This window comes from Polypterus senegalus, chromosome 7, assembly GCF_016835505.1.
Source record: "Polypterus senegalus isolate Bchr_013 chromosome 7, ASM1683550v1, whole genome shotgun sequence".
NCBI lineage: Eukaryota > Metazoa > Chordata > Cladistia > Polypteriformes > Polypteridae > Polypterus > Polypterus senegalus.
In genome coordinates, this window is record NC_053160.1 from 192,380,670 (window position 1) to 192,405,902 (window position 25,233).

General features: G+C 48.7%; 1 protein-coding gene across 1 annotated transcript in view; it reads left to right on the forward strand.

The window, feature by feature from the left end:
* The first annotated feature begins 8,035 nt into the window (after positions 1 to 8,035).
* plaa (phospholipase A2-activating protein) overlaps positions 8,036 to 25,233 on the forward strand; it is a 40,568-nt gene continuing 23,370 nt past the window's right edge. Inside the window, exons 1-4 of the mRNA XM_039759839.1 lie at positions 8,036 to 8,481; positions 21,531 to 21,724; positions 23,571 to 23,671; positions 23,742 to 23,862. Of these exons, the coding sequence (XP_039615773.1) occupies positions 8,333 to 8,481; positions 21,531 to 21,724; positions 23,571 to 23,671; positions 23,742 to 23,862 (565 nt within the window). The 5' untranslated portion in view covers positions 8,036 to 8,332. The remainder of the gene's footprint in view (positions 8,482 to 21,530; positions 21,725 to 23,570; positions 23,672 to 23,741; positions 23,863 to 25,233) is intronic.

Here is a 25,233-nt window from a genome sequence, read left to right on the forward strand (position 1 = left end):
GAGAGGGTCCAGCTGCAGACCTCCTCAGGTCTACTGGACAGCCAGTGGGATTGCAGGTTTTCGTCACCTGAGTCAGATAACTCGCCCCCAATCCTAATCTTGCCCCCCGTGTAAACTGGCATCACCACAGACGTATAACATGATGTGACAACCTCCTCAATGGCATGGAGATCTGGAGGTCTGCAGCTGGGCTCTGTTGTGTTTGTCAGCTCAATGGGTGACTCTGGAGGGGCCCTATGTGAATGACAGGTGCCCTGTGATGAGATTTGTAAGACAGCAGCGCTAACCCCTGTGCCATCGTGCCACCCTTTCATTACTTTTATGAAGTGGTGCTGCAGCACTTAGCACTGTGGCCTCACAGACCCCCAAGTCTCAGGTTCAAATCGCGGCCCGTTCGTCACCTGAATGGGTGACTCTGAAGTGGCCCTGAGTGAATGTCAGGTGTCCTGTGATAGGCTGGCATCCCCATCGATGTGCCCTGAGCTGCTGGCATTCTGACCTGGCTGAGAAGATGGATGGATGGATGATCTCGAGTAAATAAATAAACTGAAGTGACGCCTCGCTTCTCCAGGGGCTTCCGCCTTTGGGTGGGATGGCAGCCTTTACTCATATAGCGCCTTTCTCCGGCGGGTGGAGATCACAGAGTGAGTGTCCTCACACTTAGTTACTCATTAACTGGCACTGTAGTGGCGCCAGTTAGCTAACCGACTGTTCAGGGCGTCTTTCCGCTGGCTCAGCCTTGACTTCTGATAAAGCGGTTGGGAAACGGTGGTCCGCTTTGGAGCTTCGAGCCAACAGACCTGCAGTGGACTGGCGTGAAGGTGTGCCCTGATGCCAGCTGCATGGCATTTGTGTCCCCTTGGTCTCACTCTTGGTGCTTTAAAGACCCCCAGGGGACCCTCACCCACATGATTTTCAGAGGACCCTTTCACAGTCACTATGTCCCTTGTCACTTGCTGAGGGTTTTTTTTCATTTTTGTCCCTGTGTCACAGTCGGCCTCATCAGTCCTGACCACCTGCTGCCTTGTGTAGATCGTCTGTCCATCCATCATCTGTTGAACCCCCCACCCAACTCAGGGGGCAGCACTGGGCACAAGGCAGGGACCCACCCTGAACAGGATGCCATGATGAAGCCAAGTGTGTCACAATTCAATATAAAATAAAACTAAAATCCACAAGAATGAAATGCTGGGAGAGGAATGGGGCCTCAGGACAGACCACTATAGGGGGCGCCATAGAGTCGAGTGGTCACTCAGCCAGCAGTAGGTGACAAGGCGGCCACATCGCCACCAGTATGTGAGGCCAAGGAGCTTGAGCTGCAGCTGGACGTATGACGGGGGGAGAGGACCTGAAAGTGACCCCCAAACAGAGTAGATCTGATATAGTGCCTTTCACAAAGACCCCCTCATGTAGGGAGAGGACTGTGTGCTCTTTACCTGCAGGGGGCGCTCCAGACGTGACCACAACAGCTGCAGCGTCAGGTCAGAGTGACGGTGCTGTCACCGCTGTGGCTCTCTGTGACCTCAAAACCACAATGGCTGACAGGAGTGGAACCTTCAGACACAAGCCAGCAGTGTCCCAACTCGGCCACGGTGACCTCGTCTCTAAGGTGACCGCCATGCCCTGCACTGTAAGAGGGAGGTCAGTGCCAGCATATGGCCTCAGCTGGTGGGACCCCTGTGTTGGCACCCATGTAGACACAGAGGCTCCCCTGGCACTCGCTCTACTTATCCTATAGGGGGCGACGCTTCTTAACAGCAGCCTGTTCTGCACCCCACCCTGTCATTTCCCATAAGGCCATTGGAATAGAAAATGTAAAAAGCAGCAGGGTGTTTGAAGGCCTCTGGCGCCCTCTGCTGGGTACTCACAGAATAAGCGCTGGCAGCAGCCATCAGCACTTACCTACTCCACCAGGTTGGGTCAACTGTCTCTGCTGGTCCTCGTGTACCCGCCAGGCCACTTCTCTCCTGTCCCTGTGCCCTTTGGTGGCACCACGTCTTTCTGTGGTTTGCCAGCCAGCTTGGCGCTGTGGGCTACAGCCTCCTTTATTTCTGCTTTGGAGGGCAATGGGGCGAGTGATGTGGGACTCTGTTTACATTAAAGTCCCCCACTCCACCATAGGCCTGTTTCATTGTCCCTACATCGTCTACCACAGCTGACATCATGACAGACCCTTGTAACACTCAGGGGCCACCATCAAGCAGTCAGCACCCACTAGTGGCCTCATTGGCCGCCCAGTACTGCTCTTTTGTCACACAATCCCCTTTCACCTCCTGGCAGGGTCACCTTTGACCCCTCAGGTGACCCTCTGCATATTGCACCCCTGCTCTGTGGACTGTACTTATTGTGCCAAGTTACTGGTGACCCTTAATTTTTGGAGTCGTTGCCCGTGTGTGCCTTGTGAAGGATTGGCACCCAGTCCACACAACTCCTCAGAGACCTTTACTGGAGTAAAGAGGGTTCAAGACGTTGACCACAAGACTACGGTGACATTTGTAGGAAGTCCGCTGTCTTTTGCAGCTTAGTGAAAAGCAGCACGTCTGACATGAGCCCCACAGCACCAGCCAGTCAAAGACAGTGGAGCTCATCGAGAAGCAGCATTGGGCCAGCATCACCAGCACTGGCACCGACACATACAGTACTTGGCGATCTGAGACAGTGTGCCAGCCCTTGGGCTGCGGTGTCTTTCATGGCAGTTGTGCCCAGGAACACCAAAAGAGTCTGACGATGGCCTCCTTATGCTGTCTTACCTCAAAGAGCCTGCTGGCCACAGATGAGCTCTGCGCCTGCCCTTCGAGGTCCCAGATGGGGTACAAACTGAGCACCAGAGGGGTGGGGGCCGTGCGGACATTCTTGTTGTAGACCCGCCCTCCCCAGCTCCTAGGCCCATGACAGCAGTAAATACTGTCTCCGCTTGGCAGTGAAGTGGCACAGAGTCCTGAGCATGGGCGTTTGGTTGGCAGCCTTGCCCTGCGGGTTCATCTGTTTGAGCAGATGATTGCAGAACTGCACCCGCATGTCCTTGTGGCACAGCTGCTTGTTCACAGAATCTGATAAGGTGAGCTTGAAGTCTGAGGTGGACCTCCCAACAGCTCCATTCAGCAAGCCAGCAGTGACCACCAAAGCTCTTCGCCGGTGGGCCCTGGCACCACCTTGAGCTCCGAGTCTGCCCTCACCATCCAATAGCAGAAAGCACAAAGCAGCCATCTTGTTAGTGTTAGCCATATGCACGCTGTCACCAGTGGAGGGCGACCTCGATGGTCTTTAAGGATGAGAGATGAGCAGATGCCAGGGTATGGTGGGCAGAGTTGAGGAGTGTCTGTGACCCCCGTTGCTGTTAGGGACTCATTAAGACCGACACGGAGGCCCCACGTATTTCCTGGGTGCCACATTACTTAGTTCCTGTTGTCAGCTGACTGGCTCACCCACTCAACAGTCACCTGTCTGTGCCAATGGCATGCCAATCCCAAAGGCCCCACATAATGCCAGCTGACAAAGGGAGTGCAGGATGAGGTAGTCGTAGCCCCTGCTTCAGTTTTATCACCTTGAACCTTCAAGGTAGGTAACATGAAAGAAAGAAATTCTGAAGACCCCGAGCCAACTTCATCCTTCATTACCAGCCCTGGCACTGTGCCGCCTGTCCTACTGGCACTAAATTGACGGCTCAAGTTGGGTCAAATCAGCGGCCTCACAGCTCATGTTAGGATGGTAGATGGCACCACTGCACCCCACCGGCCTTGGGGTCTTCTTACTCGGCTTGTACATCTGGCTGGGGCTGCCCATGTGCTACTGCCCGCTCTCTCTGACCACCCCCACTGGGCATCACTACACTTTGACCGAATGTCTAAGACAACGGCCTTGACATTGACAACACCAGTCAGGACTGGTGGTGGGTGCATAGTGGCGGCTTTTTTGGGTTTCACCGTCGATGCCAAGCTGTTCCTATGGGTCTCTCAGCTGACTTCCTTAGTGATTTTGTAGAATGTTCTCTGCTGCATTCCGTTGCCCTCCATTCTTGTCCCTTGAGCCCCTCATGCCCTGCACAGTCCCCTGGTTAGCTTTCTGACATTTTGTCCTTCATCTCCTCCTCATCCTCACTTGTGTTGGATGCCCACACCCATTTGACATGACAGCCTCCTGTCACCCCGGGCCCAGGTGATCACCATCGGGCTCCTTCCTCGAAGAACACAACGTCATCGTCATCCACAAACGTCATTAACTTTCAGAGAAAGACCCCACCAGCCTTATGGAGATGATCAGGAGGTCAGGAAATGGAAACCAAAAAAGACCAAAACGTCTCTGGGACTCCAGCAGGGGTCCTCAGTCCATCTTTGGTGCTAATCCTCTGGAGACCAAGCAGGTGGTCAACACACAGTCCTGTTGAGTGGGTGTAAAAGTCCAAACCCCATCTATGCCTCCTTAAGCCTGGAGGTGGGAAGAGGAAACGGATGACTGGGGGCCAGTGGCTCTGTGCCCACCAAGGCCAGGACTGGACATCATTCTCAATTTGACAACAGTGCCAGTCATTACCAGGATGCCACTCGTCTAAGTAGAAGATCACTGAGAGTCCTGGCACAGAGGCACCCTCAGAGCCCATGCCAGTGTCCTTGTCCTCAGCCTGTATGTTGAGCTGCCTCAGTGGTGCCCGTTTTTTCCCTGCCATTCACTTCTGGGTGTTGGGCAAGGTTGTGGGGTCCAGCAGCTGTGTGGCATCTATTGGTGAAGAAAGACTAACTGATCTCGACTTTGCTGATGATGCTGTGATCTTCGTGGAGTCAATGGAGGCTCTGAGTGAGGAGTCTGAGTGTCTGGGCTTGTGAGGGTCCTGATAAAAACCAACATCCGGGCCTTTAATGACCTCCTGGGCACGGCCATCAGCAGTGTGTCTGTCTGCGGAGAGAGTGTCGCCCTTGTTGAGAGGTTTACTGACCTCGGCAGTGACATTCATGTGACTCTGGTGACACGTCCTATGAAGTCAGTAGACGGACTGGCAGAGCATGGGCGGTCATGAGATCACTGAGGGGTGTGTGGCGCTCCCGATATCTGTAAAAGGACGAAGGTCCAAGTCTGTAGAGTCCTGGTGCCTCCTGTCTTGCTCTATGGTTGCGAGACATGGATACTATCCAGTGGCCTGAGACGAAGACTGGACTCCTTTGGTCTTTCCGGAAAATCCTTGGGTACCGTTGGTGTGACTTTGTGTTGCCCATGGAGTCCCGAATGTGGCACATGACCTGCATTGTGAGGGAGCGTCACTTACGGCACCACGGCCATGTTTCCCGGAGGGTGATCAGCTCATAAGAGCCTCACTGTTGGGGACCCAAGTGGCTGAACCAGGCCAAGGGGTCACCTAAGTAAAACACTTGGCTGCGGCAGATAGAGGGTCATTTCCGGAAGGTAGGGGACCTGGGGGTGTCTGCCTGGGGGGCTGCCAACCGGGATCCCGAGTTGTTTCGTTGTGTAGTGGGTGCGGCAACGCAGTGTACCAGTGCAGGCTCCCCGACTTGACGACTTCTCAGAAGGCTGAGCAGCCTGTGGCCCTCTTTTTGGTTTACTTGTCACTCCAAACTGCTCCACCAGGCCTGTGCCCCCTAGTCGCCTCGACATTGTGTCATTATGAACTCCACTTGGCACGCGTCAGATCAAGTAAGTAAAAGACCCTGAGGTCTGGCTGGCATTGGTGTCCACTTGGCTGAGGAAGGTGGCATCAAGGGGGTGGCAGACTGACTGCCTTGGCCTGTGGAGCCCTTCACGATACAAAAGATCACTGACATCCAGACAGGTAGGCAGCTTTCAGACACTGTGTGCCACAGTTTTGTCACTCCAGGAGCCAATCACAAGTGGTGACAGCTCAGTGTGTGTCATCAAGTGACTCAGAACCCGATCCCCACACTCACCCCTCTCCCTTAGGCCGGGGTCCTAGGCGGCTTGGCACGGCCACTCAAAGTTTCAGCCGACTCGACACTCCATGGCAGTGAATGAGCAACACAGGGAGGATGTCCATCGACTGTAAAGAAGACATCAAGTAGCAGTGTCCCCATTATCTAAGTCACCTTAGATAAAGACATCAGACGAATTAATAAAGAGATCACACCTCCCTAGCACAATCCATTATGAGTAAGTAACGCCAAAAACAGCAGTTTGACCGGCACAGCAAAACAGTCAGTTTTCAAAAGTGTGCCATTTTACTATGTGACAACGTAGATGAAGGGAATTATCACTGTATGTAATGGAGGGAGGGCGGGCGGCATGGTGGCGCAGTGCCTCGCAGTTAGGAGAACCGGGTTTGTTTCCTGGGTCCTCCCTGCGTGGAGTTTGCATGTTCTCCCAGTGTCTGCGTGGGTATCCTCTGGATACTCCAGTTTCCCCCCACAGTCCAAAGACATGCAGTTTAGGTGAACTGGGTGCATAGGTGTGTGTGTGTGTGTGTGTGCGCCCTGCAGTGGGCTGTAGCCCTGCCCGGGATTTGTTTCCTGCCTTGCACACTGTGTTGGCTGGGATTGGCTCCAGCAGACCCCCGTGACCCTGTAGTTAGATAATGGATGGAAGGATGTAATGGAGGGAAGGTGTGATTCCCCACCCAAGATGGCCGAGAATCGACTTCGGAAAGAGAGAAGATGAGCGGCAGTGTGTTCATGTGACTTCGGGCAGCACTGGGATTGGCTGCCTCTGAATGCCGCATGACGCGGGGAGCTCAGCCATTCATTTTTGAACTTCGGGCGGGTTCATGGCGTCTCACTCGTCAGACTCGGCTAGTGCTTCTCGCACAGTCATACAGCGCCAGGCGCACTGGCACGGCGGTGGGGTTTTGGAGATCGCTGACGGCTCGGGAAGTCTGCCACCTACATTCGGGATTTGGAAATGAAGGAAGCGGCAGGACAGAAGATAAAGAAGCCTGGAATAGCGTGAGGCACGCCAATGCGCGACGATCACAAGAAACGTAAAGGTCGACTTTGTGAGGCAGACGAGAAGAGCCGCATCACATACTGGAAATACTACAGCGTGGGCTCCCGTTTAAACGTATAAAGTCTAAATGGTCTCGATTGGAATGAAGCTTGTCGCCCTCTGACGGAGGTCACTAGAGGGCTAATAAAGAATCCAACATAAAATAACCTCAGGTTTACGATCACTGACCTTAAAATTGTCGAAAACGACACCCTGCACGCTTACGTGTAAAATCTGTCACTTTTAAACTCTAGAGAGGCTCTGAGACGACTAGGACCACCGGTAAAATATCAAATACAAATATGATCGCGATTAGCAACCTCGAAGCACGCATATAACAGCGCTCTATGGCCATAGTACTCCACGTGCCAACATTTCTGATTTCCCCCTAAATCATTTCTTCTTTTAGTAATGTGTTACTTTTCGCATACCCCTTGGGGTCAGAGTGGAGAGTTAGCCATTGCCTGTTAAGGGCCTTGTTCAAGGGGCCAGTTGAGTACGGATCTCTTTAGCTGTAACGGACATTCATACTGGCGCAGAACTTTAAGCCTCACAGCCACCACTTCACTGCCGACCCCTAAGGTTTTCGTTTGGGGGTGAACCCCTGGGTTCTTTTAAATGCGACTTCCACAACCTCAGGTCCATCTGCTCATTTTCGCTGACAACACCTTTTGGTTTTCTCTTTATCATAAGGGTGCCATTTCCTGCACAAAATACGGTGGCCTATAAATGACAGGTTTTGGGGTACAGAGGGCCAAAAATCGGGAAGAACCCCCAAAAAGCTCTGTATAATTAGTCAGCAGGAGGAGTCCAGCGGCGTATCATACTTTGTTTTTGCTGCTCATGATGGTGAGTTAGGAAGCTCCGGACGATAAAAACTGAAAAGATTCCAAAGCGTTCAAATGGAATTCTACGAACTTGAAAAGCGCATCACATTGGCGTGACGCAGGGAACCCGGCTGTTGTAGGCGGGGCACGAGAGGGGCGTGGATTGAGTGGTTACGTATGCGCAGTCAATGAGAGGCGGGGTCTGAGTGAGTGAGTGAGTCAGTCTTTGTGCGCACGCCCTCTAATTAAGGCGGCAGCACGAAGAAAGTTCTGGAGCCTTTTGGCCGAAACACGTCACGCATTTCCTTTAAGGTTACTTGTCAGTGATTTCAAAGAACGTACAGTAAAGTACCTTCAGGCATTTAGGAGTAAAAGCGCGCATCCCTTTACGCCCGCCCACTTCCTCCCATGATGCCCCGCACTGACCCCCCAAGCGGTGCTTCTCTTCCGTTTCCTCTCCCGGCGCCGAGTGTTGTTGTTTGTGCCGCCGCTCTGTCACATTTGGTTCTTGGCGTTGACATTCGCCAATCGCCTTTTTGCTGATTTCTTCTTGTTGTATCGGCATGGCATCTGCTAAGGCGTACAGGCTCAGCTGCTCGATCCTGGGGCACGCGTTGGATGTCCGAGGGTTGGCAGCGTCCGTTTTTCCCGAAGGCGGCTTTGTGTCGGTCTCTCGAGACAAGACTGCCAAGGCATGGGAGCCCAGCAAGAGGTAAGTGAGTGTGTGGGGTCCACATGGGGCACGGTGCTTTGGGCTAGCTTTGTTTTTAAATGACACCATTTAACACATGTGACAGCCTTTTATTTGCTTAAGATACCAATGATTTTTGGAAGTTAACTTTTTTCAAAATATGTGAGAAAGATCTCGTGTTGGTGTGTAGTTACTTTAAAACATGTCATCTTGTGAAGTAATACATAAAGGAAATAATTAACAAATAGTAGTAACCGGTAAAAGATCAGGAAAAGTCTATTTAAAGTGCTGGGGGTACACTTTTAAAGTTACCGAAATTTAAATCAAGAGCCGTAGACATGTGCGGATATTTAAAATGTGGCATTCAAACGGCGAAAAGAAAAGAGAAACGGCAAGCCGACAAGGCAGCGCAGTCCGTCAGCCATGGGCCGCGAGCGTCGGAGAAATGAAACTTAAAGAAGCGAAAGCGACTAAACGAACCGAAAGGGCGCCCGAAGCCCACCTTGCTTGTCAACTCAGGACTGCGCCCGCCTGCCTGCCTGCCTGCCTTCATTCCTGCTGGCTATCAGATGTCGGCTCCTAAACGGCTTAGTCATTGTGATGGGACCTTAGTGTGGCATTCGAGGAAAGCAGGCAGAACAGAGGGGGGCTTGGAGGCCCACCTTTGTTGTTGGCGTTTTATTGTGGTGTGCATGGGCGCCTCCATAAGAATTCACTCAATTATTGGCCCAGGGTTGGTCAGGTCGGCCTTCCATCACTGTGTCCGGTTGGTTTGGTGTGTGGCTTGAACCTGAGGCCTCAAAGTTGTGCCAAAATTTAGTGCAATCTAACTTGTTACCTAAATTACAATGCCTGTACATGTGATACATCGAATTTTTTTAGCAGATTTTTGTTGTGTTATAATTATAAATATATCAACCAAATGATTGATTGCTTTTCACACAGTTTTTGTGTAGCTGATGCAGTAACGCATTTTTAGTTCATAGGTTGTGTGTCATAACTAGCAGAGCAAACGTATTGCGTTCACACAGGTTACTCTGATATAGCGCATTGCTGCACCCGCCACATGATAAACCAACAAGTGTACTGCATTTCAGTTCAAGACCACACATTAATCGGCCAAAACTGAACGTGATCAAGTGACCAATCAGCATGAAAAGGTGGGGCACAGGGTGCTCCAATCACGAGTGTGTGCACTCGGCACTAACGAGGGGGAACGGGGAGTCAATAAGGCAGGGGTCCCACTGAACTGGTGGAAGGTGGCCATGTAAATGATGGCTCTTCTGTGTCGACTGGTCGCTGGAAAGGGCCGGCGTAGTACAAGCAGCAAGAGGAGAAGAAGTTCCAGCTGCTACACTAACATCCTCGAGAGCGAATGTCCTAAAGAGATGAAGACCATCAGTTGGGACGTCTGTGCACCAGCAGGTTTGGGGATGCCAGTACTTGATGTGTCAGCCATGACTGTCGGAGGAAGAATGGAGTAATATGACATAAGGTAAGCATAGCACATTATTTAGATGACGTGAGAGTAAACGTTTACAGCAAGACTTAGAACCTCCTTTTTACCGTTTTATCACTTGGGCTTGCGGCCACAAGACAGAAATATTTAGAAGTGGAACGCGGCGCACCCTAACTGTTGATGCTCCTTGCCTCACCTCTTGACGTGATTAGTCATTTGATCACATTCAATTCAATTTTGGCTGATTTGAAACAAAATGCAATACGCTTGGAGCAGCCGCTAAGCAAAATGCCGTCCACATGCTTGACTTTTAATTATGACGTGCAGTGTCACTGTGACAGCGCTGCTGTTTGACCTCCCTGCGTGAAGTTTGCATGTTCTCCCCATGTCTGCATGGGCTTCCTGTCCATGTCCAGAAACTTACAGGTTAGGTAGACAGACGACGTTAAATCGGCCAGTGTGTGTGTTTGCCCTGCGATGGACTGGCGGACTGGCACACTGTCCTTAGTTTGTTCCTGTTTATGCTGGCTAGGATAGACTCCAGTTCACAGCGGGGGACCCTGGTCGGGACTAAGCAGGTTTGAAAATGACATGCCATGAGTTAAAATGTAATACGCTTTTCAATTGAATGTTAAACTGACGCGAAGGTCGTGTGCCGTGGTGAAAAGCAATCGGTTTTTTGATCGATACGTTTTTATTGTTTGACATGTTAGAAATGCCCCAAGGTTAGGTTTGCCGTGTCCTTATGCATTCTACTGTAAAACACTTGGCACATTGGATTGCATTGACTTTTGACTCAACTCATCCGCCAGAGATGTGCCAGCATTTGGATTTGGTTGCTCCTGTAACTGAATGGATGGATGAATTTGGGGATTGCTGGTTCTGAACGTCGCGAAGTGGACATGGAGGTGGTGCTCCTTGTCAGGCTGGACTGGCCGCGTACTGCAGAGGAACCCTCCTAGGAGCCTGGAAGTACAGACAACCTTGACATTTTGTGCAAGTCTGTTTTGGCCGGTGCCATTTTCTATGTTGTGGTCTGCTGGGCTAGTAAGATCACATCAAGAGAGGCCAGCCCATTGAATCGACAAGCTCATTAAAAGTGCACGCTCAGTAATGCGACATGTGCTAAGCCCCCTGGAGGTAGCAGTACAGGAGAACTGAGTGCCATTATGAACAATGCTGCACACCTTCTCTCAGACCCACTACATCGAGGGCCACTCGTCATGGACGTTTTAAGGAGAAGTGTGTAAAGAGATAGGACTACGGGTGCTTTAGGCCAACTGCAGTACGCTTTCATAGTGCCTGACTGGGACGGGTCTTCTCTTTAGCCAAGTGAGCGTTCCTCTTTATTTAAACGATTTTATTTAACTTGACTCCTCTGTCTGTTTGTCTCGGTCAAATCTTGCAACTGATTTTAAAACCACTTTTGGCGAAGTTCCTTTTTTTCAAATTTTGCATACGTGTTCAGTATCAACGACGATACAAAAATCAGTCAAAACTGATGCAATTACGTAACAAATTTCACTGTAATTAACGGTAACGCGACTCCGATTAATGCACACAACAATGACGGAGAGAGAGTAGAGTGAGACAGAGGAGGAGACGAGTGAGAGACGCATTGGATTGAACCCACTTGTCTGTTCCAGTGAGTGGACGTCACTTGTTTACTCTAGCGAAGGGGTGGCCGTGATGATCACGGTGGGGACGGATTGGCGTACGCTCGCCGTTCTGGCGTCAGGATTGTTTTTTTGGCAACGACCGAGCGCTAATCCCATAAGAGCCTGAATGGGAAAATAGACCAAAATATCATTCTTTTTAGTATTCAGATAAATCGGCAAAGAAGATCTATCTGCTGTATATGTCTAAAATGTTAAGCCTAAAAGTGCACTGATTTTATGTGACGTTTTTATGTCGCACTTTAAATTGGGCTTATTTTAAAACCTACACATACAGTACCTATACTAATAAAAGGCAAAGCCCTCACTGACTGACTGACTCACTCACTCACTCATCACTAATTCTCCAACTTCCCATGTAGGTAGAAGGCTGACATTTGGCAGCTCATTCCTTACAGCTTACCTACAAAAGTTAAGCAGGTTTCATTTCGAAATTCTACACGTAACACGTCCGCCATGTTGAACTTTCTTATTTATGGCCCCATCTTCTCAAAATTTGGTAGGCGGCTTCCCTGTGCTAACCGAAACCGATGTACGTACTTATTTTGGTGGTATGATGCCACCGTTGGCCGCCATATTGAACTTTTCAACAGTCTTTGTTACTTATGGGCCTATCTTCAAGAAATTTGGTACGCGGGTTCCCACGCTAACTGAATCCTACTTACGTACATGTATCGTCCATAGCCTGCAGCTCGGTCACCGTGTGAGGCGGCGTTGGGTCCCGCATCCCAACTCCTCCCACATTATTGGCTGCCTGCCTATATAAGGCCGCCCGTCGCTCCGGTCTCTTCATTCCCTTCCTTGCTTCACCATGGGATTCACGTCTCCCTGCTGATAACTGCAGCCTTTTTATTTAATCCACGGCTTCTCCGCTGTTTTATTGTTCGTTTATTACGATTATAGTTATTGTGTAGGTATTTTAGACTTACTTTACATTGTTCAGGTCCCCATTTCCTTTATCATTCCAACCGTACCCCCATTAACATGTCTATCGAGGTGATCACCATCGATCAAAGAACTGTCACTTACCGAGTGGTTTCCATGCCCAGAGATGGCGCCTGCCTTTTCCATTCTCTGTGTTACATATTGCACGGCCATATCAGGCTCACTCTTGATATCCATTGTGTCTTATGTATTGAATGACTGGACAGGTTCAAGGTGTGGACTGATGACGTACAGGAGATAATTAGACTACACAGGAGCACTAGAAGAGTGAAATGCTTAAGCCCTTCACCTATGGATCTGCATGTGAGTTGATGGCTGCCGCTGAATTGTTCAGTTGTCACTTTCAAGTGTACTGAAATGGCCAAATATTTTACACCTTTGGACAACCGCCAATGCCTCTTAAACATCTTAGATTGACAGGTGACGATTTCAGTAGTGGACACTTTGATGTTTAAACTCTCAAAAGCTGGATGTGATTTTATCGATGAAACCGGTTGTGTGCTTACAACGCTTGACAGATGGCGAATGTCACTTCAACACAGCAAGTCCTACAAATACTGTCGTCATTGAAACAAACCATGAAACTCAAACCGATTACGACAGCAGCAATCCAAGCTGTGAGATTTGAGACAAGATTACTGTTCACATGGCCGACTGTATGTTACATGCTCAGAGTAAGCTCAGCGCACAGCTCCGTCAGATTACAACCGGAGGGCCGAACTCACAATGTGGTATACAAAGAGATCCTTAACAAATAATTATTGGGAGATTTACACTCAGTTTAAAAAGGTTTAATTTTCTTCTTAATAAAAACTCTGAGGCAGTACTTTGCCTCTGCACAGCGCGGGTACTTTGCTAGTGTACACACACACACACACACACACACACACACACACGTTTGGTATCATTTTTTTCAGAATTTATCAAGCTTTAATGTGATGATGTTAGATTTTCAGATTCTTTTTAAATTCTAAACTAAAATATCAAGAAAGTTGTGGTTTTTGTCAGTTAAAACGAATGGATCGTTTATTTAGTCTCTTATAAGCACTCATCGAGCACAGTGGGCCTCAGTTTAACAGGAAATGTTTTATTCTCATTTCATGATTTTTACTCTGTTAAATGATAATTCTTTTACATATTTATAGAATTTCATGATTTTTGACTCCAATAAATAATTTCTCTTTTGTACAGTTACAGATTTTACTAATATTCTGACCACAACTAGAGGTTGGACACCGAATGCGCCTGGGGGGCTTGCCCCCTTAGTTATGTAATACTTTTAAAGAAGCTTCCTGTTCATGAAAAATGATTAAAGAAAATTCATTTGCAAAATACTAAACAGTAAAATGATTTTATTTAATTTAGTTCTAAATCTTTAGCTACAGTTTTCGTGGCTATATGTGACTAAATAAAATCGTGGGGCGCACATAAATGAATCGATTCAATCAATTAGTAGAATAGCTACTTTCATTCTAAAATACCAACAGCGGCGCACTGCCGTGAATCCACTTGACTTGAGCATTCCTGCTTTTCCTGCTTTTCCGTTTAGCATTCGTTTGCTCAGAGGTTGATGCGCTCGCTGAGCAGCTCTTCTTCTCGCCTATCGTCAGCTTCTTCTCGCATTAAAACTGATAAAGTCAGTGTGTGTATTGCAATTACTTTGTACGTTTTCTGTCATTTTTCACTGAAGCTGGCACTTAAGTCTTCAATCTGCATCAAGAATGATTTAAGATGTAGAGGAAGTGACGACAAAGGTGGTAGGGATGAGAATGGCACCCGTACACATGTGCCCCACGCCCTCTGCCGAGAGTTGATTCTACAATAAAGTAAAAATAAAAAGTGGAATAACCTGCAAGCGGCTAGTGGACCTCCTGCAGTATTTGTGTACCAAATTTCAGGTCAAACGGTTTGCGATCCACAGGCGATTTAAAATCCTGGACAGACAAGCGGACAGCCACAGTCGCGTATTAAAACAACAACAACATTGTAATTCCCCTCCATGCTAAACAAGCCTCAGAATGAGTTGAATGTGCCTGGCAGCACATCATCATGTCTTACTGGTGGGCGGCTCTTTACAGGCCGTGGGGTCCTTACTGTTGTGTGCAGAGTCCAGCGCATTCCAAGTATTGTGGTGAGAGCAGGACATTGAGCCCAGTGAGCTTATCCCTCCTGTTCACCTGGATTGTCCAAAGTGACATCACGTTGAGATTTGAAGGTCCCACCACACAACTTTGTCGTTTATTTTATGTGCCTGTCGGTCTCTGCGTGAAGAAAAACATTCCTAACTTTCCAACATTTGTGTACGTTTTTCCTTAACAAGGTTTCAGCCGTGTCCCCATCTTGTTCTAAAGTAGCAACTATAGCTCTCTGTACTCCTTCCTCTGATGATTTTGAACACTTCAGTCAAGTCCTCTCTTAGTCTCTGGTTGCTCCTGCAGGCTCTCCTCATGCCTTTGACCTCTCAATCCTCAGTCAGCCTGGTCGCTCTTCTCTGGACCTTCTCTAGTGCTGCTATGTCTTTATGGAGACCCAAACTGCACCCAGGACCCCAGATGAGGCCTCACCAGTGAGTTATAAAGGTTGAGCAGACTCCCCTGTGACTTGTACTCCACACATCAAGGCGCTATATAGCCTGACATCCTATTCGCTTTCTTGATTACTTGTGTACATTGTCCATTATGACTCCTTCACCCTTCTCGTGAATCTCAAATTTCTGCTTTACATGAAATGTCATCTGCCTCAAGCCTGCGTGCTGTCCAAGTCCCTTTGCAACCTTTTAGCCATTTCTTGATGATCTGTCCTCACACTTAGCTTGGTATCATCTGGGCACTTTGGGCTGGTTACTTCACGTTCAGAACGTTCATTTGAAGCATCTTCACAAGTTAACGCCACACGTGCGAGTGTTGCAGAAACCACCAAAAAATCAGGGGTGCAGTGTGTTTAAGTTGGAATGGGACGTCGGAGTCTTTGTGTACTATCAACATGTGCGTTGCTGATGGACCAGTGTGCGTACCTCGATGTCTCATGAATGGTTCGATGTGAAAATGCTGACGTGCAGATGTAGCCATGACGCTGCTCTTCATCTGTTTCTCACGTAGGAAATATGAGCGTCACATATTCCCCAATTTGACAACACGAGTGTCCCATAGACCATCTTTATTTTTTCTTTTTCTCACCATCACAACAGCCTCAGGTTGTATGGAAGCCTATGTGAGCCACAGAGAGAAACAAAATTAGGGACTTGGTGACGAAGAAAAAGGTCTATTTTGTGATTAAAGTGGAAATTTCACCTTTGACCTCGAACATCGTAAACGTCCTCTTTAAAATGACCCAGTTGATAATCGCTACGTACTTTGGTAAGCCAGCACAGCAGCAGGCCGCGATGGCTTCACAGAACACCTTTGGTTTGTGATGACTCCTTAGATTTCAACTTGATGTCACTTTCATGTTGAAATGTGTGAAGGGTGGTGTGTTACGTTAACTTCATTTTGATAATTAGTACTGTTGTTAGTCACACGTGTGGCGGTGGTACGGTGGCAGAGCGGTAGCGGAGTTGTGTCCCTGCTGCTCCCTGCCTGGAGTTTGCATGCTTTCCTGGTGGGGTTCCACAGTGGGTTCCGGTTTTCTTCCAAGGACATGCAGGTTTGGGGATTTGGTGATGCTAAAGTGACATTTGTGTGTGTGTGTGTCGACCTTGCGATGAGCTGATGCTCGTCCACGGACTGTTTCTGCCTCGCACCCGATGCTTGCGTCCCTGGATTGGTGGATGTAATCATTAAACAGCCGTCCTTTTCAGAGATGTTGTGGCAAGGTGTCCTGGGTATTTCACAGCACGGCGAGGCTGAATGTTTTCTCACCGTGGTGATATCTGGCACTGCCACCTGCTGGAACCTTCCAGGTTTATGTAAAGTACGCGCTCAAGTATAAACTGCATGAAGTATAAACCAGGCCTTAGGCCCCATCCACACTGCCATGTTTTTATTAAAAACGCCGACTGAAAAGTGTCACGAGGGCTGCGGTTCTTTGTATTGCTTATTTGTGATGCCAATGTGAACCCTGACTCCATGTACGACTGCCAGTAGCGAGCAGAGCACTTCAGGTTGATCGTTCCTCTTCAGGACTCAAGGGGGAGAAGACTTTGAGAAGACGTCTATTGGTGTAAACTGGGCTGAAGTGCTGCGGGGGTCCAGAGGGGTTGAATACATGTGCTTAGACCCCTTTGTTTTTATCTGTTTTGTTTATTTTTGGTGCTTTTGTTTCGGTCAGAATTGTTCCTCATGTTTATTAGTTGGGTAGTTTAAGTAGTTTCTTTGTGCCTCTGCTTGTCCTGCCGGGACCACCTGCCCCTAAACCTATAAAGGCTGAGGAGACCAGCAGTCCCTTGCGGTTCATTGAATGCACTTGGTGGTGTTGGCGAGTTCGGCCTTGTCCTCCAGTGGTTTGCCTGTCGTGTTAATGCAACTCCTTATGGGTCCTTTGTGTTTAATACACAGCAATTTGGAGCAATAAATCTTTTTATTTTATAAAGATTCCTCGAGTGCCTGTTTCTGATGGACCCTTGCACTTGCAGGGCCCTTGCTAGAGTTTTTGGGATTTTCTTTAGTTACGGACAACAGTTGTATATCTGGAAAGAAAAGAGCGTAAGAGGTTAGCTGGGACCTTTGGTGTCGGGTGATCTGGAGAGGGAAGGGGGATAACTGGAGGATCCGAGATCACTAGTGAGCGGAGCGGTCTGGTTTCACGCCTAAGAAGTCTGCCATCGACCGCACTGAGGGATCTCCTGGAGTGAAAACACGAATATCGGCAGAGTTTGGTTACAGCCTTTATCAGTTTTCATAAATTCAGCCTTCAGCTGCCCTGTGGGACTCCCGTTGAACTCCGTTTTTTGCTTCCCAAGCTGACTTCCTGTCCGCGTTTCCAGCGCACAGAGGGGCTCGTGCAGCTCCACCCCCGCGGGCGAGACGTGACTGCATTAGGTGCAATTAGCTTAATATGAGGTATTGCTGCCAAATTTTAATTCCATTCGCTTCTGGCAGTTTTGGCAGAGCAGTGCAAAGCTGATGTCGGCTTTAATTGCTCGATGCAAACAATTCCTGCACTCGGGTGAAACAAGAGATTTTAAAATGTTTACAATGCCTTTCAATTGTACCTGTATGCTAATTTAATTTAATTAGGGCAGAAACATGAAGTGGTCATCAGTCCTTGATTAAGAATCCTGCAGAGTGGCTTTTAACACGTTGTCTGTTCACTCAGGCATTTGTCGCTTTTAGAGCAGATCCACAATGTCACCCCGCTTCAAGTTAATTACCCACGACTACTGCAACACGTTGGAGTAATTATTGGCAAATGTACGAGGCTGGCACAGAAAAGGAATTTAATGGCATCCGGGGAGCACGTGTGCACGTGTCCTGAAATGCGGCCCTGCACCACAGACCCGTAAGACTTGTTTGACATGAAATCCACGCGGGAAGCACGAGACCAAAGACTTTCATTTCTACAGGATGACCTGTGAAGGGGGACCCGGAGGGCCTGTTTTAGAACAATCTGGAAGAGAACAGGCCACTCGTTGTGGAGACCCAAACTGGCCACCGTACTCCAGAGGAGGCCTCACCAGTGTGTTATAAAAGACTTGAGCTCCACACATCAAGGCGCCATATAACCTGACGTTCTGTTAACCTCCGTCTGAACACCGACTGGCAGCTTTGAAGCAGCATTTCTGAGACTTTTGTTGTGGAAGGGTCCAGTGGTGATGTTAGGTGTTTCTATGCAGACCCCAAACTGTTGGTTCCTGCCTGTCGCTGAGATGCAGCTACGCTTGTGGTCACCCTCAGGGTGTCTCTCATTAAAGTGTCTCCTCCTTTCTCTTCTCTGTAGACCCCAGGTGGTTCAGTAGAAACCGAGACTCCAAGGCAAGCAGAGAAGTAGTTTGAACATTTAGGCGCTCGGTATGAAGCGACGTTACCTAAAGAAGGCTCCTTAATGTGCCAAAGTCTGAAGCAAAGCACAATGACGTTACAACCTGGATGGACAGCAGCTGAGCAGTCCAGGCACCCAACCAGTGTGCTTAGATGGTGCTCAGGTGGCTCTTTCTGACTTGGCATCGCACTGGTGGTCCGGTAGGTCTTTGATCAGGCGTGGCCTCTGAATGCTGGTCTTGTGCATCCTCACTGTACCCCTTGGACCAGCTCCCCTCTCATGTTCAGGCCTCTTGTCCTTGAACCAGTCACAGTTGGGCACAGCCTTCGTTCTCATACCTTCTACCAATCTGTGTTCTACTAGGGTGGCCTGGGCTGAGGGTACCGGCATCTTTCGTCTCTGCAGACCCCAGCCTGTGGTTAAGTTGTGTGTTTAGAGGACCCCAAGCTCCTGTTTAAGGCGTTTTTCACCGGTGGACGGCAAACAAGCGAGCTGATGTAGTAGTTTAGCTGAGAACTTACAGTGCCGAGTTTTCTTGTTTGAAGTTGTTCTCGACCTCGTGCTTTATCACACCTCAGAAGTCCAGTAAGTAGCCTGTCACCATATGAAGGGAGACGCACCCATCAATTGTTCAGAGTTCATCCTCGTTACAGACCCTGATGCCCACGGGGACATCACAGCACAAGGTGGGAGCTCCCAGTCAGAGAGTTTGGAGTGCCTTGCCATGACACTGACTGGCCTGTCACCGCTGTCAATAGTAAGACATTTTTAAAAGGCGTATTTATTTTTTTGATTTTTCAAAAATGTTTGTGGATGTCCTGGCTGGCCACCGTGCAGCTGATAGTTTATTGGGTCTTTATTGTCCAGTGTGCCAATCCGCTCTCCAGCACCACAGTGAGTGAGTAGAGCTGTCGTACCTGACCTCTGTCAAATGGCAGAATGTGTTCATCTTGGCAGAGATGACAATAAAAGACTTCTTGATAAACCCGAATGATGTGCCGTATTTAAGCCCAATGCGTTGAGAATTAAGAGGGACGTAAAATTTAAAGCTGACATACTGGCACCCAGGGTGCTCCAAGTGTCCCCAAACTGTCCGAGTGAGCCCACTAAGGGTTCCTGTGGCACACATCATTCTCCGTTACAGTGCCATCCTTTAATCGGATGTGTCATGAGTACAGTGGAGCCGTTAACTCCCAAACATGCTACATAGCGCCGCGCACTAGTAAAACATTCCTGCTGTTGATAATTCCTGCATTTCCTAGTGACTTGGCTTTGGTTGGTGGGGGACACAGTTTTATAGGAAACTAGCCGACCTGTGGCGTAGCATACGCCACAGAATTATTCATTGATGGGTAAACACTTCCTGAAAGACACAGTTGTCCGAATGGGTGGGTTTGAGGATGTGACTGTCACGGAATGAAAAGATGGAACTCTGGAGAGAGCAGCATACAATTGTCCGTGGCTGAAAACTGGTTTGGCCCTGCGCCTTATTGATTGTCATTGCAAAGGCTAATCTAACAGGAGTAAAAGTAAAAGGCAAATTAGAATCTGATGGGGTCAGCGAAATCCGGGGAATAAGGACAGTTTGTGAGGTAGGAGCTGCGGTAGATTTACACTCCAGTACATTGCTGTGAATGCTGGTAACCGTCAGTTTAGTGCCATTACAGAGACCTCTTGTTGGCATGAGGTTTCTGAGAAGCATGACGACTGAACCAATTTTAATTTTGAGTTTATGCGGAGGCATGCCAGTGGGAGTAAGACTGTAAAGAAGATCTTCGAGGATTGAAAGTTGATCTGTGGTATCGTCTGTGACGATGGTGTCAACGCTGGTGAAAGTTACTTCGTTGGTAGGGATAAGTTTCCGTACTCGTTCATTAAGGTGTAGCGAGTCTTTGTTGGTGACGCTTAATACAGCTTGCGTACTGAGTTGTTCCGGAGAGACAGCTGAGAAGTCGATGTCGCCATCTAGTTGTTGAACGGGATCAGAATTAAAAGGAAAACAATGTAAAGGTAATGTTACAGCTGTTCTGTTTTTTCCGTCTCCAACATCGAGGAGCCATTTTGCGAAATGTTGTTCATGAAGAAGAGCTCTCATATTTGTCGTCAGTGTAAGTATATGCAAGTGACGCCACAAAGGTTGCTTGTTAATGCAGCTGGTGACAGTAAGTCCTCGGGAGCCACGTGTAATGACGGGGAGTATTTGTCAGAAATCCCCACCCAGTAGTATTGTTTTCCCTCCAAAAGGCTGCGTGTCGCCCGTGAGGTCACGTAATGACCTGTCAACTGCCCGGAATGCGTATTCATGTGTTATTGGCGCCTCGTCCCATATTATCGATTTGGATTGCAGAAGATGTTGAGCGTGTGGCGACGTAGGTTTGATGTTGCATGTGGAAGTAGTAGTTGACTTTAACGGTATTTTAAAAACGGAATGTGCAGTACGTCCACCCGGTAACAATGTAGCAGCTATTCCTGTAGATGCTGCGGTTGTAGGAATGTCTCCCCTAGCTCTGATGGTATGAATCAGGGTTTTGGATGGGAATCGCTGTATGCAGCGTGTAACCGTGTTGGGGGCGGGCACATGAGCGGGCAGTGCGCATGCCTCGAGAGCGAGGGTTAGAGTTGGAGGACGGGGCTCCGTCGTGCGTACCCCGTGGTTGGGCGACTTGGTCGATTATAGATGCTTTGTAGTGTCACAGCAATGGACTTCCTGCTCTTTGACGTGACGCGCTATCCTTAGAAGGGCGGCTCGCCTTTGCCGCTCCAGTTGGAGAAGCACGCGCGACTGAGCGGATTTGTCGTTTTTATAGGCGCTCCTGCCGTTGAAGATGTCGTGCCTGCTCCTTCTTTTGGTGATTCATGCCTGGCCGATGTCACTTGTCCAGCGTCATTGCAGTCATTTCAGTGGGCCGCACATGAACTGGTAATCCTACTAAATGCATCAGCTGATCACTGTCACTTGTCTCTGTTGACTTGCGTGTGTCACTTGTCTCTGTTGACTTGCGTGTGTCACTTGTCTCTGTTGACTTGCGTGTGTCACTTGTCTCTGCCTGACTGCTCTTTTCTGTATTTTTCAGCCCTAATGGAGGTTTCGTTGAAATGCAGTGCATGAAGGGTCACAACAATTTTGTCACGTGTGTGTGTATCATTGCGCCGAGTGATGCCCACCCTGAAGGGCTCATTGCCACTGGAGGGAATGATCACAACATCTGTGTCTTTTCACCATGCAAAGCAGACCCCCTGTACATCCTGAAGGGGCACAAGCACACCGGTAAGTTTCCTGTTGTAACTTGGGAAGGCCTTTGAGGTGCTTGTGCAAAGTGAGACTGAGTGTGGTGTCTGTGAGAGGCCGGTGGTCCTTAGCCTTGTACTGGGGGGGGATGCCAAGCTGAAAACCGCTGCGTATAAAACAACTGGCAGAGTGGGGAAAGATGGGTAGGCGTGGAGGCCAAATGCCCCAGTGCATTACTAAATTTTCAAATGGGCAGACTGCTGAGCTGCATAGTTGGTTATGAGGGTTAAAGAAAATGAATCAGGGTGGTCTCGGATCTGAAATTTCACTTGATGCACATGTCCTTTGAGGAAGGGGCCTGCTGGGTATACTTTAAAACTAAACCAACATGGCGACATTGGGTAGTGAAATGCCCCATGGGTCGAGTCTGTACCCGTCAGTTGAGGTCACCAAGTGCAGGCTCAGAGCAGTGTATGTGAACAGACAGAGGAGGTTAAGTGGAGCACTTTGAAAATGATTGGCATGAGTTACGACCATAGGATGCCATTAATGCATTTGAGAGCTGCCTACGTGACCGTGAAGAGGAGGAAAGCGAAGGCTCCAGTGAGATGAGTTCCTGAGGATCAGCAGTCGGCAATAAGAGGCAAAGGCCGACCGGCCCCCCACCCCTGCAGTGCTCTGCAGTCCGATGATGAGACTTTGGATTCCAAGCTTCTCCTTATCCCTGGTGTGGCTGATGCTGCATGGATAGGCTCTGGCCTCTCTGACCCTAACAAGGTGGGCTAGCATGCTGTAAGTGTGCAGTAAAGGTGCTCTGTTCACTGCAGCACTAAATACTTTGGAAAGCACTGGCTTGAGGAAAGCATAGCGTCTTCTCAAAACGCTTAAAGTCTTGGTTGTGACCGTAAGAATTGTGTGTCATTTATCACGCTTCAGCCGCTGGCGTGACAGTCTTTGAAGTTTCTGGGCACTGTCCTGTCACCAAACCTTAAGTGGCACAATATGTATTGTTAAGAAAGCCAACCAGAGAATGTTCTTTTGAATCAGCTGAGGAAATTCAGTCTCCCTCAAGCAGTGTCAGTCCTGTTCCTCACGGCCGTCTTCGAGTCCATTCTGGGCTCATCTAGAACTTTCAGTGCTGCCTCTGCGCAGTCTATGGCCGATCTGCAGTGCGTCATCAGAGCCTGTGACAGGATCATAGGCCGTAAAAGTCCTATACGAGTCCAGGGGGCCCAAGGATCACTGCTGACCCAACCCTCCCCGGGCATCACCTGTTCCAAAGACCCCCCTCTGGCTAACGTCCTCGTGTGGTGAAAGCAAAAACAGCCCGTCGGCTAAACCCTGCAGTTACTCTGACCAATCGGCTCTGCGCTTCTCGTCCGTTATCTGTGTAGACCTGCACACCGGACTGCCTGGACAGTTTAGTCCTACTGTTGTTTGTATTGCCTGTGGTCATTTTAGATTTCATCTTATTATGTTTATCTTTTGTATTCTGTGTTGTCCTTGTATGTTGCACCAATAGTATCAAGACAAATTCCTAGTGCACAGTACTGTGCAGGGCGCCGATTCTGACTTCCATCATGGCCAGTGACCTAACGAGTCACAGATTATTATTCTTATTCTTAGAAAGCGTTAATCGCAGCTATTTGTAAATGTTTGACCCTCAGTGCTCGCTTTTCATCCTGGTGTCTGCCATCCTGCTTAACAGCACAAAGGCTCAACACTGACGTTGGAAACACAAAGGGAGGCCACAAAGCCAGAAAAGCACCCAGGCTCTTGGTCAGCTGACCGCCGTGTGTGTGTGTGTGTGTGTGTGCGTGCGCATGAGTATGAGTGATCACTTTGGAAGAAACACTCCGTACTTATCATGTGCTGTGTCCTTTAGTCTGTTCTCTTTCAGCTGGAAAATTCGGGACGTTGTTAAGTGGCTCATGGGATACCACAGCAAAAGTCTGGCTCAACAACAAATGCATGATGACCTTAACGGTAAGCGGCTCCCTCCCATAGCGTTCTGGAGCTCCTGACGGTACCTGACACCCTTCCTCCTTGTCTTCAGGGTCACACAGGGTCCGTGTGGGCTGTTAAAATATTACCTGAGCAGGGACTGATGCTGACCGGCTCGGCTGACAAAACCATCAAGCTCTGGAAGGCCGGAAGGTGTGAGAGGACTTTCACAGGTAAATATGGACATGCTTTTGGTTTGTTTTTGTTGGGTCAGCCTGTTTGTGATGTCCAAACCCCACCGTTGTAGCCAGCTTTCTCATTGGCGTTTCTTGGTTCAAAAGAAGGTCCACTCACTTTCTGCAGCTGTTTGGCCTGCTTAGACAATGCAGAGAGCGGAGGGAGTGTACAGAGATTGAAAGTTTTCTTCAAGGCTTATCAAGGAGGTGGTCTTCATCAAAACAGTTGCACCAACAGTGCCCGCTGTACTTAGAACAAGCATCTTCCAGAAATGTACAGATGGCATTGGTGAGCAGCATCACTGCCTCTCCACAATCCTGGGCATCCTTTTTCTTTAATGAGACCTCGGACCACTTCCTCAGTTAGCACGTCTGTCCTCCATGGCCTCATCCCTGGCATGTCTTCACCTAATCGCCCTCTGTCATTAACTCCACAGTTCCAAAGCACCTTAGTCTTCTACCTCTACAGCACGATAGCCGTCACCTCCCACACTAAGGGCGTGAATAAAACTTAAAATGTTAGATAAACACCATTTTGGATATAAAATGAAATAAAAGGTTAGCATCTCACAACCCAAAGAATTGCACGATGGCATCGGTAAAGCAAATCTGACTCACATCAAGTTTTCTACCTTTTCGGAGACGTGTGGTGGCTAGGATTGGCCAGCAGTGTTGGGCTGAATTGGCTCTTCTGGGCACCAACTCTTCAAGCGACTTTTGACCATACAGTTTATTTAGCCTGTGATGCTCGTGATGAGAACTTGTAAATACAAGAAGTGTTTCTGTACTGGGGATGGCCGACACTACAGAGGTTTTCTGATCTGATGCCAAGTAATACCAAGGCTAGTATACCAGCACCGACACCAACATCTCCATGTCTGCTGCCTCTTTGGAGGTTTGCAGCAATCAATAATCGAGAGTTCTGACAAATGAATTTAATGCTCCGTCTCTACAGCACAGGCTGCCTGGAGGGCCCTGTATTGGTCAGGACCCTCTCTATCGGTCTTCCTCTGTGTGATGCATGTTTGTTTTCACACACGTGGAGTCTTTTAGTATCTTCTTTTTATGTTTATTGTCCATTTTGTGACTGTTGTATGGTGACGTACAATGCAATACAATTTATTTTTGTATAGCTCAAAATTGCACAAGGATGCCACAATGGGCTTTAACAGGCCCTGCCTTTTCACAGCCCCCCAGCCTTGACTCTCTTAAGACGACAAGGAAAGACTCCCCAAAAAAACCCCTGTGGGGAAAAAATGGAAGAAATCTTGGGAGAGGCAGTTCAACAAGAGACCCCTTTACAGGTAGGTTAGGTTGGGCGTGCAGTGGGGGTCAACACAGTACAATACACAGAAGAGAAGACAAGTC